This window comes from Balaenoptera ricei, chromosome 8 (assembly GCF_028023285.1).
Source record: "Balaenoptera ricei isolate mBalRic1 chromosome 8, mBalRic1.hap2, whole genome shotgun sequence".
NCBI lineage: Eukaryota > Metazoa > Chordata > Mammalia > Artiodactyla > Balaenopteridae > Balaenoptera > Balaenoptera ricei.
The window spans coordinates 41,704,196-41,718,713 of NC_082646.1; the positions used below are offsets into that span (position 1 = coordinate 41,704,196).

Below are 14,518 nucleotides of genomic sequence, written 5' to 3' on the forward strand. Positions count from 1 at the left end.
GACAGTAGAGCAAGGTACTTGGTGTTTAGCATGATCTGATTTTCATATGCAGCCCAGTTTTCACAGCACACACACCATTCTCAGCACCTTCTGCAGACCTGAGCTGCACATCAGTGCCTGCATGTCAGAGGCTTTTGCCCTGTGTGTTGATTTAGGCCTCAAATTTGAAACCACGACTTGTTTTTTTCCCTAGCATGTTAATACGTATGAAGCATCTTCAGCTGCCAGCAGCCCTGCAGGCTTCCTGCTGAATCTCAGTGTCAGGCGCTGTGGAGGATTCCTGCCTTCTTCTGGTGCCCCGACCCAGGGCCCCCAAAAGCTCACACCACCCAGACTATTTACATAATACCACCCCAACTACCCTCCAATCTAGGGTTGGTTGTACTCGTGTAATGCAGAAACGGAGCGAAACTTAACTGCATGGAAAAAAAAAGAGATGCTGGCATATAGTAATTTTAATAGTTGTGATGAATGTGCTAGAACTGCAAGTGGGGAAAGGATACTAATTTGATACCTGGTATTTGAACTTGCTTCTGACACACTGCTCAGCAGCTGTGGAATTTCATATTCAATGAGTGTTTTTAGCTGACCATCCCCTACGCCGTCACGGTACACAATTATCCGTGCTGGCAAACCGTGGTTATGCTTGTACCATCTGTTCAGTGCCCCTGCAGGATTTGGTGTTAGTAAGAAAAGAATGACTTGCCTGATGCCAACAAAGAATAACATTCCCATATATTTCAACATTTAAATAGCTTGCTAGTTCAGACCATGATAAGATAGGGTAATACCTAATTTGGGTTGTATTTGCAATAATATAAAAATGGATACCTTTCCAGAACATTCCTGCAACTCTGCTATTTAAGGAATCATTATGGTTTTTATGGCATAATATATTCTCAAACTTAGCATATCTCTTTAGTAAAATTTTAATATTTAAGCAATAAATTAAAATTTAATTCATGCAATAGACATACAAATTTCCCAAACCCAAATTAATACTAATTTAGTTTCTTTAAATCTATAAATCCTCTCAATAAGGACAGACTGGATAATTTTATGTAAATTTCTTCTCTAATGAGCATAAATATGAAAACATAAGGAAAAGACTTGGCTGTTCCTCTAAAAGCATCTCTTCACATGGATTCACCCATCAGTCTCGCTGACAATATGAACTCTGAAAAATTTCCACTCGCTCTAAGAAATTGCCTAAAGAGCAGAGACCAGACAGTAACTCCTACCCAACACAAACTTTTCATAACTGCTACTAAGGTTTTGAAGTGAGGGGAAAGTAATATGATAAAATATTTCTTTTCATGCATATACGGCACCATTGTTTTAGGAGAGTTTATTGTCCAGGAAATTCATTTTAGTTTGATAGAAGATGACCATATATGTAAGTCCACTACCAAAATATGTCACCAAATTCACCTTTTTTGGAAACAAATATTTATGACTCCCCCCAAAGTTTATAGTTGGGACGATGCAAATCAGGGAGTGACTTGCACAGGTCACATTGCTAGGGAGTGGCCAAGCCAGATCCAGACCAGGGTTGGAAAGGGCATGGGAACCCCAGACCCCCTCTTTCTACTGCATCCCATCGTAAGGAGGGCACCCTCCCCACCTGCTGTCTTTCCCATCTTCTCCTGCCATGCCACACTTGATCTGTCAGCATTCCCATCCCAGCCCCAAAAGCTTCTCTCCTATTTCTAGACCCAACGCTGGTCTGTCATAATCCTTGCTCCTCCACGTTAGGTTTCTTTTGACCTTCAAACTGCTTGCAAGAGCCACCAGCAGCTACAAACTTTTCTTCCTCCTGGCTTTTAGTTTATCACACACAGACACAAATGTAAATTCTACAGAGCCTGTCTGTTAGCTTGAGTCAGGCCACAATTTCAGGGTCTCCAACTGGGTCAGTCAACTCAGGCAGGCTTGAGAAGTCTGTTTCCACCTGTCTGGTCTGCTAGAGGCTTATGAATTTTGGGTCTGAAAGAACAGTGCTTGGAGCCCACCCCCATTGTTACATTTTTAGTACCGGTCATGAAAACTTTTAAGCAATCTGCAACATCAGCCGACGTTCTCTGAAGGACACAGCGGGAGAACCATCTAAAGTAAGCAAAGAACAAAAGTGAAGTTCAATTTCAAAATTTCTATTCTAAGCATGCATTAGTATTAAGAAATAGACATAAGTAAATTAACGTTCATAATTTTATATACACTGTATGATCACAATTATATTAAAATGCTCTCCCTCACCGCCCCCCCCCCAAATAAAATTTATTGATACGAGAAACTAAAGCACAGCGCTAGCATCAGACGTCTCTGGGTTCAAATCCTGGCTGGTATACTCACCAGCTATGTGACTTTGCTATGTGAACCTAAGCCTCAGTTTCCTCATTTGTGCCAAGGAAATTTATAAGATAGTAAGGTAGTTAGTACCTCATAGAGTTGTTGTAAAAATTAAACTAGATAATATATGTAAAGTACTTAGCACAGCGCTTGGTACATAATAAGCATTGATAAATAGAGGCCACTACATTATTATTATAGGGGAATTTATTAGTTTAGCAGATCTACTTTAAAAATATTCAAAGATTTCTCAAGCATAAACTTCATTTCTGTAGGTAAGTTTTTGGGAATTGAAATCTTAACATGATTAACTTATCTAGATTTCAGAAGCAAGTTCTCTTGCTAAAATTATTCATTAAAAGCACTTGGAAAATGAAGATCATGACTTAGTGGTATATATGTGTCCACATTATTCCAGTTCTCTCAATCTGTGCAATAATAATGATGCAATTAGAAATGCTGCTAACTAGCCGGAAGTTCCTTATGTGCTTGATTAAGGAAGTGACACAGAACAGGGATCTCATACAACCTGAAGTCAGAGGCGCGCAGTTACAATGCTGCTTTTCCTGTTTCTCACAATCCCAAATATATACCTGATCACAATTTAGTGGAGTAAATCACATAGTTTAATTCTAGGAAGAAAACATGGTTCAAAACAGCCTCAAAACACATTGTTTAGTTACGAATATTGAAACACTTCTAAGAACTACAATTTAACATGTACTATGAGTCAATGTTTAATGTGTTATCCCTCATCCTTGCCTATGTTTTTAATAGCTGTGTAAACAACCACCACATCGAGTTTCTGCAAGCATTAAAAATAACAGTAATAACAGCAAGCATGTCTTGAGCATTTACCGTAATAGGTAAGTGGCAGATAAGGATATAAATCCAGGCAATCTGATTCTCAACTGCTTGACATCGTGTATGTAAACTTCCTAGTATGGAGCCCAATACAGTGCAGGTGTTCAGAAAACAAATGCACAAGAATTTCTACACGGCCATCATTTGGGGAATATGATTTGCATACGAGCAACAGCTTGTCCTAATGTATGTATAAAAATAGTTTTTTAATGAAGCTACATTTTACCCCAATATTATCCATCACATTTATATATGTAAGTATAATTTATGACCATAAGTGTCCATATTTTAAAAATGAGTGAAGAATACAAACTATTCCTTGCTGTAAAGTCTTTAGTTAAACCACAAGTAATAGTCTAAATAACTGAAGAATATGTTAGGGTAATTTTAAAAGTACCTGGTGATTCCGGGGTTAATACTGGCCACAAATCCAACCACCACCATTCCCTGGCTGAATGCATCTTTACAGACATCAATACCAACCACCATCAGGGACTTTAACTGTAAAATTAAAATTTTTCATGATTTAATGGAATGAGGTATTTTCTCACGCAATGATGTAATATGAAGTTTTCAAAAGACTGTCCCTAGTTATTGAATTATTTAAGTTAAGCTATGTGCCAGGGAAATCAAGGTCGAGATGAGGCAGATTATTAAACCAGAAACCAGAGAAACTTAAAAGATGGAGGGAATAATAAGAATCTGCTTCAAACAAACAAACAAACAAACAAAAAAGATGGAGGGAAGAACACAGTACATACTTTGCTTAAGAGACTCACTGTAATCAAAAATGGCCACCATCCTCTATGGGGGTGGGCAAGGGCCATCAGTGGCTCAGGAGATTCTGGTAAAGTGGTCCGTCCATTTATCCCCTGTCTCTAGGCTGAAGGAATCTGAAGGGAAATTCCATTCCCCGTTCTTCAGCTCTCTAAGGAATCCTCACTTGTCTATGCCCTCCAGGAGGGGCAGCTGGGGGTAACCTTGTACATCCTGGTTAAGGGAGTAGGCAACATTCCCTCATTCCTCACCCTCCTCACTTCCTCCCATGGTGGCCATAGTTCAGAAAAGAGGAGAAGATTTTCTCAGTTCCCAACACAACTTGGAGGTTTGTATCACAGGCTCTGCCGGTTCCCCAAGCTCTGGGGGGGGGGGGCGTCCCATCCAGGGTGCAAGGTTACTCTGCAAAGTATCACCCTGCTGAGAGCAGGTAAAGGCGGAGGCCATGCAGCACAGATTTTAAACCACAGCTGGGAGGCTCCAAATCAAGTGCCTCCAAGTCGATGCCAAACTAGATTCTCTTTCACGAAAGATTCTGTTATTAGCTTCACTGAAGCGCCATGAGAACAGGGGCCACGCCTCACCTTCTGGATACACTCCCAGTGGCTGGTGTAAAGGAACCCAGAGCAGACAAACAGACAACCAACCAACCCAACAAACAAACAAAGCAAATATTTCTAGGATCACGTGAAAATATCTCCTCCTACTTTGATTTAATTTTTAAAATTCATTAATAGATAGATTGATGACTAAAAGGAAAAGAGTGACGGTTCCTCACAGGGATCTCCACAGCCCACAGCTCGCCTCCGAGTTTACAGGTCATTTGCAAGGCAATCTTGGTGGCGATACTCATCATCATCCCCTGTTTATTCAACGTCTGAGCAAGCACACACTGGCTGGGGACCGGGCAGTCGGAGCTCAAATATTTTTTAATGGAATCATAATAGCTCTTCTGATTAGAAGGCAGAATACACATTACCTGAAAGCAAAAAAAAACAGGAGAAAAGAAAGTCGATTTACTTATGTTCAGAGGAAGCTTTAAAAAAAAACCAATATATGGATGCAAACATCTTTTGCCCTTAAGCTCCCAAGAAGCAAGTATTAACATACCCACAGTTCTTTTTTTTTTTTTTTTTTTTTTGGCCACACCACACAGCTTGCAGTATCTTAGTTCCCTGACCAGGGATTGAACATGGGCCACGGCAGTGAAAGCACCAAGTCCTAACCACTGGACCACCAGGGAATTGCCCCTACAGTTCCTTCTCTTAAATGGCCTTTAAAGAGCAATGAATCTAAGCCATTTGAAATGCCTTCTCATCAGCCGTCCACTCTGCAAAGCCCCCCTCCAACCCTACCACTTCCCTTGGCTCTTCCTTCCTCCTTGCTTCTCTGCCAATTTGATTCCGCCAGTCTCCTCAAATTCCCTTCCATCCTAGCTCTTTCTCCAGCTGCCTCCCTTACTGCAGTGATCCTTCCCTGTAGCTCTCCCGCTGTCATCCCCACTGCCTCCTCCGCAACTTCATCCACAGATAAGCAAAGTGGAGAGTTAGCTTAAATTGTGGTCTTTTTCCCATTAGGCACTGGACAGGCAAAATAAAAGGAAGAAGCAACGACACAGTATTTGTTAACTTGGACTTGAGTGTAAGGTATGAGGGGAGGGAAAATAAGGAAGAAGAAGCTTCAGGTGCTCTGGTATTTTTAAATTCCACCCTTCTCTCTCACTGCCCCTACTTTCCATCAGGTACTTCCCTCACAGAAGGACCTCTCCTGGCCTAACTCCATCTCCTTCCTATGCTTTATTCTCTACTTTCAAAACACCCAAATTACAGAAAAGAGAGGCACTGTCATAATTAACAGAAAACAAAGTGATTTTTTTCACCTATAGGACTGTTCATTATCATAATGTCAAGGGCTAAAATTATTTACACTTAATTATATGAAGTTGGGAAAGATATTTTTAAATTATCAGCAAAATTCTCTTAGGGGGGCTTCCTGCCTTCCATCCCATGAGTCTGGGGCTAAGCAAGGTAGGTGGCAGAACAAGGAATAGCCCAATGGGGACCAGGACCAAAAGAAGGTGGGAGTCAAGTGAGACTGGTTGCACACCAGGGATAAAGAAGTAAGCAAGTATGTGGAGAATAATAAGGGCCATGTTTCTCACTATTAGAGAGATGAGGTACAAATATGGAAAGGGGGAACACTTTCCTGTGGCACTAGGTCGCAACTGGAGGCGTGAACACGTTTTTAATATTTAAAATTTTAATAAAATATTTTAATATATACATAACTACATATAGTAATAAAATAGATGCAAGTGTGTATGTATATATATGCACACTCATACATATACGTATTTCTTAGCTTTGCCCATTGGGAAAGCCTAGGGGCAGTGACACCCCAGTAGCAAATAAACACACCCAGTGCCCAGATCTTGGTTTCTAAATACTGTTCTCTACAAAAGGGAATCAGGGCTCTTTGGGAAAACATATGATTCTAGAGTTAGACAGCAAAACTTAGATGAACCTGGAATGTCTTATTGTGCCAGACAGTAAGGAAGTGTTCCAAGAAAGATGGGAACGTGTCAAAAAGACACAGAAGTCAGCTGGAATGGGGCTCCCACTGGCAAAACCAAGGACAATTTGGATATCGAAATAAACAACAGTAGTGATAGACTATAAGCTGGTAAATAAAATAGGAATCCATGAATCCATACTGATGTAAATAAGTGAACAAACAAACAAATGGGAAGAAGAGAAAGCTCTTCCTTATAATGCCAACTAATAATTATAGAAGGAAGCACAAAATTAGAAAGCCACCATTTGGCAACCATCACAGTAGTAATGGATTCAGACAAGAATTATCAATGGATTCTAAAACTAGTAGGAAAAGTTTGATGAGGAACAGGATATTTACATAGTCTCAAAGTATCTCCCTACCAAAAAAAAAAACCTGATTAATTACAAAGAGAAAAAGTGTAACTTTACAATGGAGAAAATTGACAGAAACCACCTTAATCAATGGAGTACCCCCTGGTAAGATGCAGTAAGAACACAGAATCATTGCTGTGATACTCCTGCCAAAAGTGCATAACCTGAATTTAATCGTAAGGAAACATTAGACAAACCCAAATTGAGGGACATTATATAAACTAACTGGTTTATGCTCTTCAAAATCGGAAGGTCATCAAAGTCAAGGGAAAACTATGGAACTGTTACAGACTGAAGGAGAGATTAAAGAGACAGGGAAACTAAGTGCAACATATTAGATCCTTTTAACAGAGAAGATATTTTGGGGACAAATGGAGAAATGTGAGTGGAGTCCGTGGATTAGCTAGTTGTACTGCTCCCTGATTTTGATGGTTGTTCTGTTTCCGTAGGAGAGTGACCTTGTTTGTACGAACTGTGTGCAAATGTATTTTTAAAAAGGTAATGGGCATCACGCCTGTAACTTACTCTCAAATGGTTCAGGAAAAATATAGATAAGATAGATAGGAAGGGAGGGAGGGAGGGAGGGAGGTGGAAAATGATAGAAAATCGTAAATATAATAAAATGTCAAAAATTGGGGAATCTGGGTGAATGGTATATTACAGTTCTTTGTACTATTCCTGCAACTTTTCTGTTAGTTTGATTTTACTTTTTAAAGTGAAAAATAAATGCTCTTAGGATGATAATTTCCTGTATTATAACATCCTTATGGGCCATTTTTTTCTGGAAACAAAGAGATAGCTAAGCTGCTTTGCATGCGCTATGAATAGAAAAGTTGGGAGTTGGGATGAATAAGCTGGGGGGGGGTCAGACAGGAGATGGGACAGAGAAGCACTGCAGTACTGTGGGAGACTGAGAGAACATTTCCAAGAAATAGGAATGATTGAGAGATTTTTTAAGAAAGGGATGTCAATTTTAACTTGTCTGGAATGTTGACATGTGATATAACCATGCCTTGGCGCCAAACCCTCAGCAAAGTCAGATACATAACACACACACACATACACAAACACATACACACATACCACATGCACACACACACACACGATACTTTGGGAAATGAAGCAATTGTGGGTGTCCCTCAGGGTGATGCAATGCAGGAGGAAAAGGCACCCATGAAAGGGGGCAAGAATTCAGAGCAAGCAGGGACATGGGGCCATAGGTGACATGGAAACACTTAAACCTTCCAAGAATCCCCTGAAACAATGGGGAGAACACAGGGTGCCCCAACACTTATGGGATAAGATGGGAGTCAGTTTATCTTAAATCGTGAGTAAAAGATGATCCTCCCAGTAAGTTGGAAAATATGTAGACATCCAAGAGGCCGATACAGGAGTAACAACAAGTATTTGAAAATTAATATTAGAAACATGACAGGAAAACAAAATATTGATTAAAATATCAAGATTAATACTTTCTTGGGTGCTTGGGGAAATGCACAGCAATTTGCAAACATATCATGGGAGAACATGTTCAAATTCCTTCTTTCAAGGCTATTAGATATGAAGAAAAAATTAAATTATACCTCAAAAATTATCCTATACTTACCAACTGAACCTCAGGATCAACATATTTCTGTATAGCGTGAAGAAATGCAGCTGGATTTTCTTGTACTTTCATGCTACAAAAAAGATTAATTTTAAAAATGCATAGTTCCCTTCTTAGTAGCACATAATCATATAGAACTAAAAATAATATTAGTCGATTTTTATAACAGACTATAATTTGAGGAAAAAATCATTAAAGTGAAACCCTTTGAGTCTAAAATTGTTTCTCCCACACATGATACACCAGAAACAGTTCATTACTATTTTTATTAACTTAAAAAATAGTTTGGTGAAAAATGAAATTTTCTCCATTGTATAGAGTCCCTACAGATTCTATTTGAACAACAATTCTGTTGTTCAAAATAGAGTTGAAAGTGAACTTCTGAAACCACAAGTCTCAATATCAAATATCTGAAACAGAGTTCAAGTTAAACTGGGATTAACAATTCTCTAATTCTGAATCTCCCTGGGAACTTTAAAATAAAAATCATTAGGTTAATGAGATCAAGATATTCAGCTAATCTGTATGATTCATACTAAAACATTTTTTTTTCCTTAATGGCACATTGTGTGGAGCCTGGAATATTTAGCCATAATCAATCAGTGGACAAGTATCAATACTTATCAATTATCAGTTCTGTGGTTACATTATATTAGGGGCCAGATGCTACAGAAAAAAATTGCCACGCAGAAGAATTTTTAGATCTGTTTTCTTGACATAGGTTCAGCCTCTCATATGTATACATAATTGGACTTTCCCAATACCCAGTGGCCTTTTGAAAGTTGACCAGCAGGTGGCAGGACCACTGTCTGCCGCTTGCTGCTTCTAACAGGAGTGGCCAGCAACGTTGTTTCAGATGGAAGAAAACTACACATATAAATCTAGTAAGTAAATGGATACTTCATAGAGGAAAAAAAAAGGATGGACTGAAATGCGAGCTTTCAAATAAAACAGGCCAAGAACCGAACACGGGCATGGGCTTGTTGGAATTTGGGTGAGAAAGAGCCTGTGATGCCAGCCCAGGCTCTGGGACTGTGGCTTCTTTCATGAATCTTTTCCTGCCTTATTACCTCATGGGTTAAGAGAAATTAGAGCAGGTGAAACTCAAACCAGGCGATTTGTTAACAGATTTGATAAGAGAAGAATTCTACACTACTGTGTAAAATGAGACTTTGGGAACAGCTATGGTTTTCAACAATGCTTATGCTGCTGATGTAATTAATTAGTAACCATGTGTTTAAAGAATAACTTCCCACCCTGCCAATTTAGGACATCTGCACCTCCATTACAGCAAAGAAAAAGAAGTATCTGTTGCTCTTTTTTATGCATAGCGAGCTCAGTGAAGTAAGGTATGACCAACTTTATGGCTTTTCTAAAGCAAAACAATATTCGACTTTGAGCGTGGCTGTGTATGAATGGATCCCTTATTAAACTGAAAGCATCATATTTATCTCATCCCATGCAAATAGCATAGCATTTAGTATGTAGTAGCAGATACTCAATAAATGTTCAAAGGCTAAATGAATGACCTGGTTCTATCAGAAACTACCTAGATGACTAATCTTATGCTACAGGAACAGAATAAGAAAAGCTTATTTCAGATCTATTCTTACATTAAATTTTAAAACATAAAATCTATCAAGTAAGTCAGGAAATGCAACATTTATTTGTTAATATCCTGTTTTCTGTTCAGTTTTATAAATAAGTGATATGGAAGAATTAAGAAAAGAAACTGAGGAGGCAATATATGGATTTATTAAGGATTTATACCCCAACTAGTACTGGAAAGACGTTGAGATAATGAGAATACTGCCTAGGAAGAACTATGAAAATAAAGCTTTATAAAGACCAACATAAAATACATTTCAACTGGATAAAAATTTAATTATTGCCAAATCTATCTACTTATAACTGCTTGGCACTCTATGTTAGGAAACTTTACTGACATAAAAAAAAAAAAACTTTTGTAGCTATATCAGCCATCATCTCCTATCTTTTAACCAAACCAAATTAATATCTGAAAAAAGTTGGGATGATTTTCTGCATTTTCTCACATTTTGGGTTGGTCCACATTAAATCCTAAGGGCCTTCCAACTCTTCTCAAGCAGTTCAAAAAGCTCTCCGTCACACTTTCAGCTCTGTTGCTACATATAACCAACCATTTATTCAAAGACTGCGCACTTAAAATCTTGCAAGTTCGCATATCCTTGGACCAGTCAGCCGCAGACACAGGTTCACACTGAGAAAAATAATGATTGTGAAAGGGTTGAACAAATTTACTCAGAGAACAATTAAATAAAAAAGACAGTGTGGAAATAGTTCATATTTGTCATAACAGAACTATTTAGTACAGTTTGCTATTCTCAGACTTAAAACACAGATACAAGCACTGCACATCTGAACACAACACATGGGCTTCCTGGGAGTTGAGGTATCTCAGCATCATCCCAGGTTAGCCGTTCCTTGCCTGCAGATCCTTGGCAAGTCCCTTTACTTCACGGGGATCTGCTGTGGGCAAAGAAAGGTGTCTGGTTCAAATCTCTAGGTTCCCTTCCAGCTCTAAAAGTCTGCGACCTTTTACCATGAATGGCTCAGGCTAGTGGCTGTCCAGTTTGGTCTCTTTGCTTTAGGTACCTAGATATCTCAAATAGAAAATGCTGATGACTGACACAATGCAGGTCATCATACTGAAACTAACAAACCCTACAATTAAAGACTATACGTTATGCCAAGAGTAGATACGTCTAGGAGCAAAGATGAGGCCAGGACACAAGCTCATTTCTCATTCTTTGGAAGGTTCTCCAGGTGACCAGGAAAAACAAGCTCCCTGCCTTGAAGAGGGGAGACTTTAGACTGGTCCCTAGCCTTCTGTTTATATCCACGGACTGGAATCAAATGGAAATGTCCTTGGTGTGGTAAACCAGGAAGAGTCACTGTTAGAATTTTAAAAAACACTGCAATCTAATCTCTTGCTACTTAAAAGTGTTGTCTTGTAGCAGCATGGCTATCTCCTGAGAGCTCGTTAGAAATGCAGAGTCCTGGGCCCCACCCCAGACCCACTGAATCAGAATCTGCATGTTAACAAGTTCCCCAGTGATTCATCTGCACATCACCGTTTAAGAAGCACTGCAATCCCCTTGTTTTACAGGTTCCAAAGATATGGCTGAAAAGGGTTACGGAGCCAGCTGGTGGCACTGAAGGTTTAGAATACTGCTCTTGTCTTTGCAACCAGGGCCCTTTCCACCAAGCACTCTGACTTCCGGGCCCCAGCCAATCTCACGGTGGCCAGGCAGGGGCTCAGCTTCGGGAAGCGACCTTAGCCTGAGAACGAAGGGGAAGGGCTAGGTCTTCATAAAGGCTTCTGTCTGGAGCTAGGATTTGTTCCTTCCCTTTACAGCCAGCGTGAGGAGAGCCACAGCTCTCTCGCCTACACTCCTACCTGTTGTGGGCTGGCAGGGGGCCCAGGACAAATGGCCACGGCCCACTCTGAAGCCTGTGAACCTTTAGTGTACTCAGTTCCTTGAACCCAATTTCCAGAAAGCAGGATCAGCTGAGAAGTTGAGGACACAGCCACCTCTAGCCCACCCACCATCGCCTCTAGGGGGCAGGTTCTCCACTTTAGTGCCCCTTCTCCTATGGAGACCTGTTTCCAGGCCAAAAAATGCGAACAAAGCTCTGACAAATATGACTTTACCTAGAGATGATGAGACAGACCATTTTAAATATTTCCCATCTCACTTCACGTGTGGAACTGAAACTGAGCTTCTCTTTACTGACTCCTGAACAAGATCTTAATGGGGGTTTACATTTTAGGACTTGACAAAGTTTTGTTTTGTTCTGCTTTTAAAGCAGTTTTTCTTCAGTTTCTCTAATAAGGGTTTCGGTTGTTTGGATAGATTATCAAAAAGAAATGATGAGAAACATCTCCATTCTGCCAACAAAAAAACATTCGTTTGCTCAGTCATTAGTTTTGACATGTTGGCTTACTTATTACATCAAATAAAGGCAAGAAGAGTGCCTTTAAAAATGAAATGTAATTGGCTTTAAAAATGGGCAAAACAGAGGGGAAAAGTAGAAGGAGAATGTGCAATTTTTGCATAAAATAGGTTCATTTTTAAATGGAAGCCCCAAAGAAGCAATGATTTGTCTCTCCAGGTTTCAGAATGCCTCTCTGCCTAAATGCCGTGGCTGGGATGGGCTCTGTGCAAATTTCTTCATGTTTATGCCAACTGAGCAGCATTTTACTTTGGGGAAAAAAAAAAAGAACTCAGGTACCAGGAAATATAATCTATTGGAATTAATCTTCAGCAGTTAAAAGAATTTTCTCAGGTACCATAGTTTTTTTTTTAAGTAAGTGATGTAAGAGTACTACAACACGCAATAATAGGTTGGCATGTTTTGATTGCAATGGCTTGAAATACCATTTTCTAACGCATCTTTAAATGTGACACCACATCACACTGACTGACCTAAATTATGTCCGCTGGGTGCCGCTAAGCCTTTCAAAAGTACACTCGGATTAAAAAGGAAAACAGAGGGACCTGGAGGTTTAGAACAAAGGAAGGGGAGGGACATGGCCATGGAGAAACCAAATGAATATTCTATTATAAGCCCACTAGTCATTCTGGCATATGATCAAACTGACACACATTCAAGAAAACACTTTTAAATGAAAATAAAATCACTGCACTTACTATGTGGTCTTGTATTATTATTTTTTCTGAAGGCACAACCCGGCCAGTCAGAGACATCTGGCATCCAAAATGCAGGCCCCAGGTCTCCAGCTCAAAACGAGCATCCTTGTTTCTGTTGATAGAGTTGAGTTTTAAATCATTAAAGGGCTTACTTTCTAAAGAATTTTAATCATTAGAGACAAAATTACAACTTAATTATTCAGACTGATTTTTTTAGGGTTCCTGACTTCTATTTCTACCCACCATTTTTTTCCCTGCTCAAGAGAATTATAGGAAGACTGCACCCATGGGGGACACGCAGGGATGGAAAGGCTCGCAGTGTGGCTCACTGGTTAGCAAAATGGGACTTTGAGCCAGACAGAGCAGACTTTAACTCCGAGTGCTGACATTTAATAACATGTGACCTTGAGCAAACTCTGAAATCTTTTAAAGCCATGGTTTCCTTATTGGCAAAAGGTAGGACTAATTAACTACTTCATAGGGCTGATGTAAAAATTAAACACGACAATACACGGACAGTGCTACCACACTGCCTGGCACATGTTAAGTGCTCAGTCAAGGTGCGATATTATTCCTGATAACAAACTTATCACTAAAGAGATATTGTGAAGCGTCTGGATGTGGAGCTGTCCCTGTACCTCTGGATATCATCTGCGAGCCTGGCCAGGCGCTGCTGCCTTCCCAAAGGACTGAGACGCGTTTCTTCGGCCACAGCCTTCATCAGCTGGAAATCAGATGTTGCCTGGCCAGGCAGCCCTATTCAATGTGAATGAAAACAAAGCGAAAAATGAACAGTCCTTGATGTAACCCCAGCCCATCTCAGGCACAGGGTAATAAAAGTTTTCACTTAAACTGAATCAGATTCACCGTCTGGATAGCACCATCTGACAGCAATGCAAGCCACATGTCATTTAAAATTGTCTAGTAGCCACATTACAAAAAAGCCAAAAGGAAACAGATGCAATTATTCAAATAGTAGGTATTATTTAACTCAATATATCCAAAATATTATCATTTCAACATGCAGCCAATATGAAAAATTTGTCAGTGAGGTGGCTTCCCTTTTCTTTTCATACTACGTCTTAGGCATCCAGTCTGTACTTGACACTTACAGCACTTCCCCATCCAGCCCCTCAGTCGCATTAGTCATGTGTCAAGTGCTCAGTGACCACGTGTGGCTGGAGGCCACCATGGGGACTGTGCAGACCTGGGATGTCATAGTACCACTAAGAATGGGCATCCCTCCCTGCAAGGATGATGTCCTTATTAACTTTTCTAATCACAAAAGAAATACATACACA

At 39.8% G+C, this 14,518-nt stretch overlaps 1 protein-coding gene across 1 annotated transcript in view; it reads right to left on the minus strand.

Moving 5' to 3' along the window:
- PIWIL4 (piwi like RNA-mediated gene silencing 4) overlaps positions 1-14,518 on the minus strand; it is a 41,147-nt gene that overhangs the window by 2,639 nt on the left and 23,990 nt on the right. The window contains exons 10-17 of the mRNA XM_059929388.1: positions 13,856-13,973; positions 13,218-13,329; positions 10,578-10,762; positions 8,524-8,596; positions 4,769-4,969; positions 3,611-3,714; positions 2,036-2,106; positions 515-668 (exon numbers count right to left, since the gene is read on the minus strand). Coding sequence (XP_059785371.1) covers positions 515-668; positions 2,036-2,106; positions 3,611-3,714; positions 4,769-4,969; positions 8,524-8,596; positions 10,578-10,762; positions 13,218-13,329; positions 13,856-13,973 — 1,018 coding nt within the window. The remainder of the gene's footprint in view (positions 1-514; positions 669-2,035; positions 2,107-3,610; positions 3,715-4,768; positions 4,970-8,523; positions 8,597-10,577; positions 10,763-13,217; positions 13,330-13,855; positions 13,974-14,518) is intronic.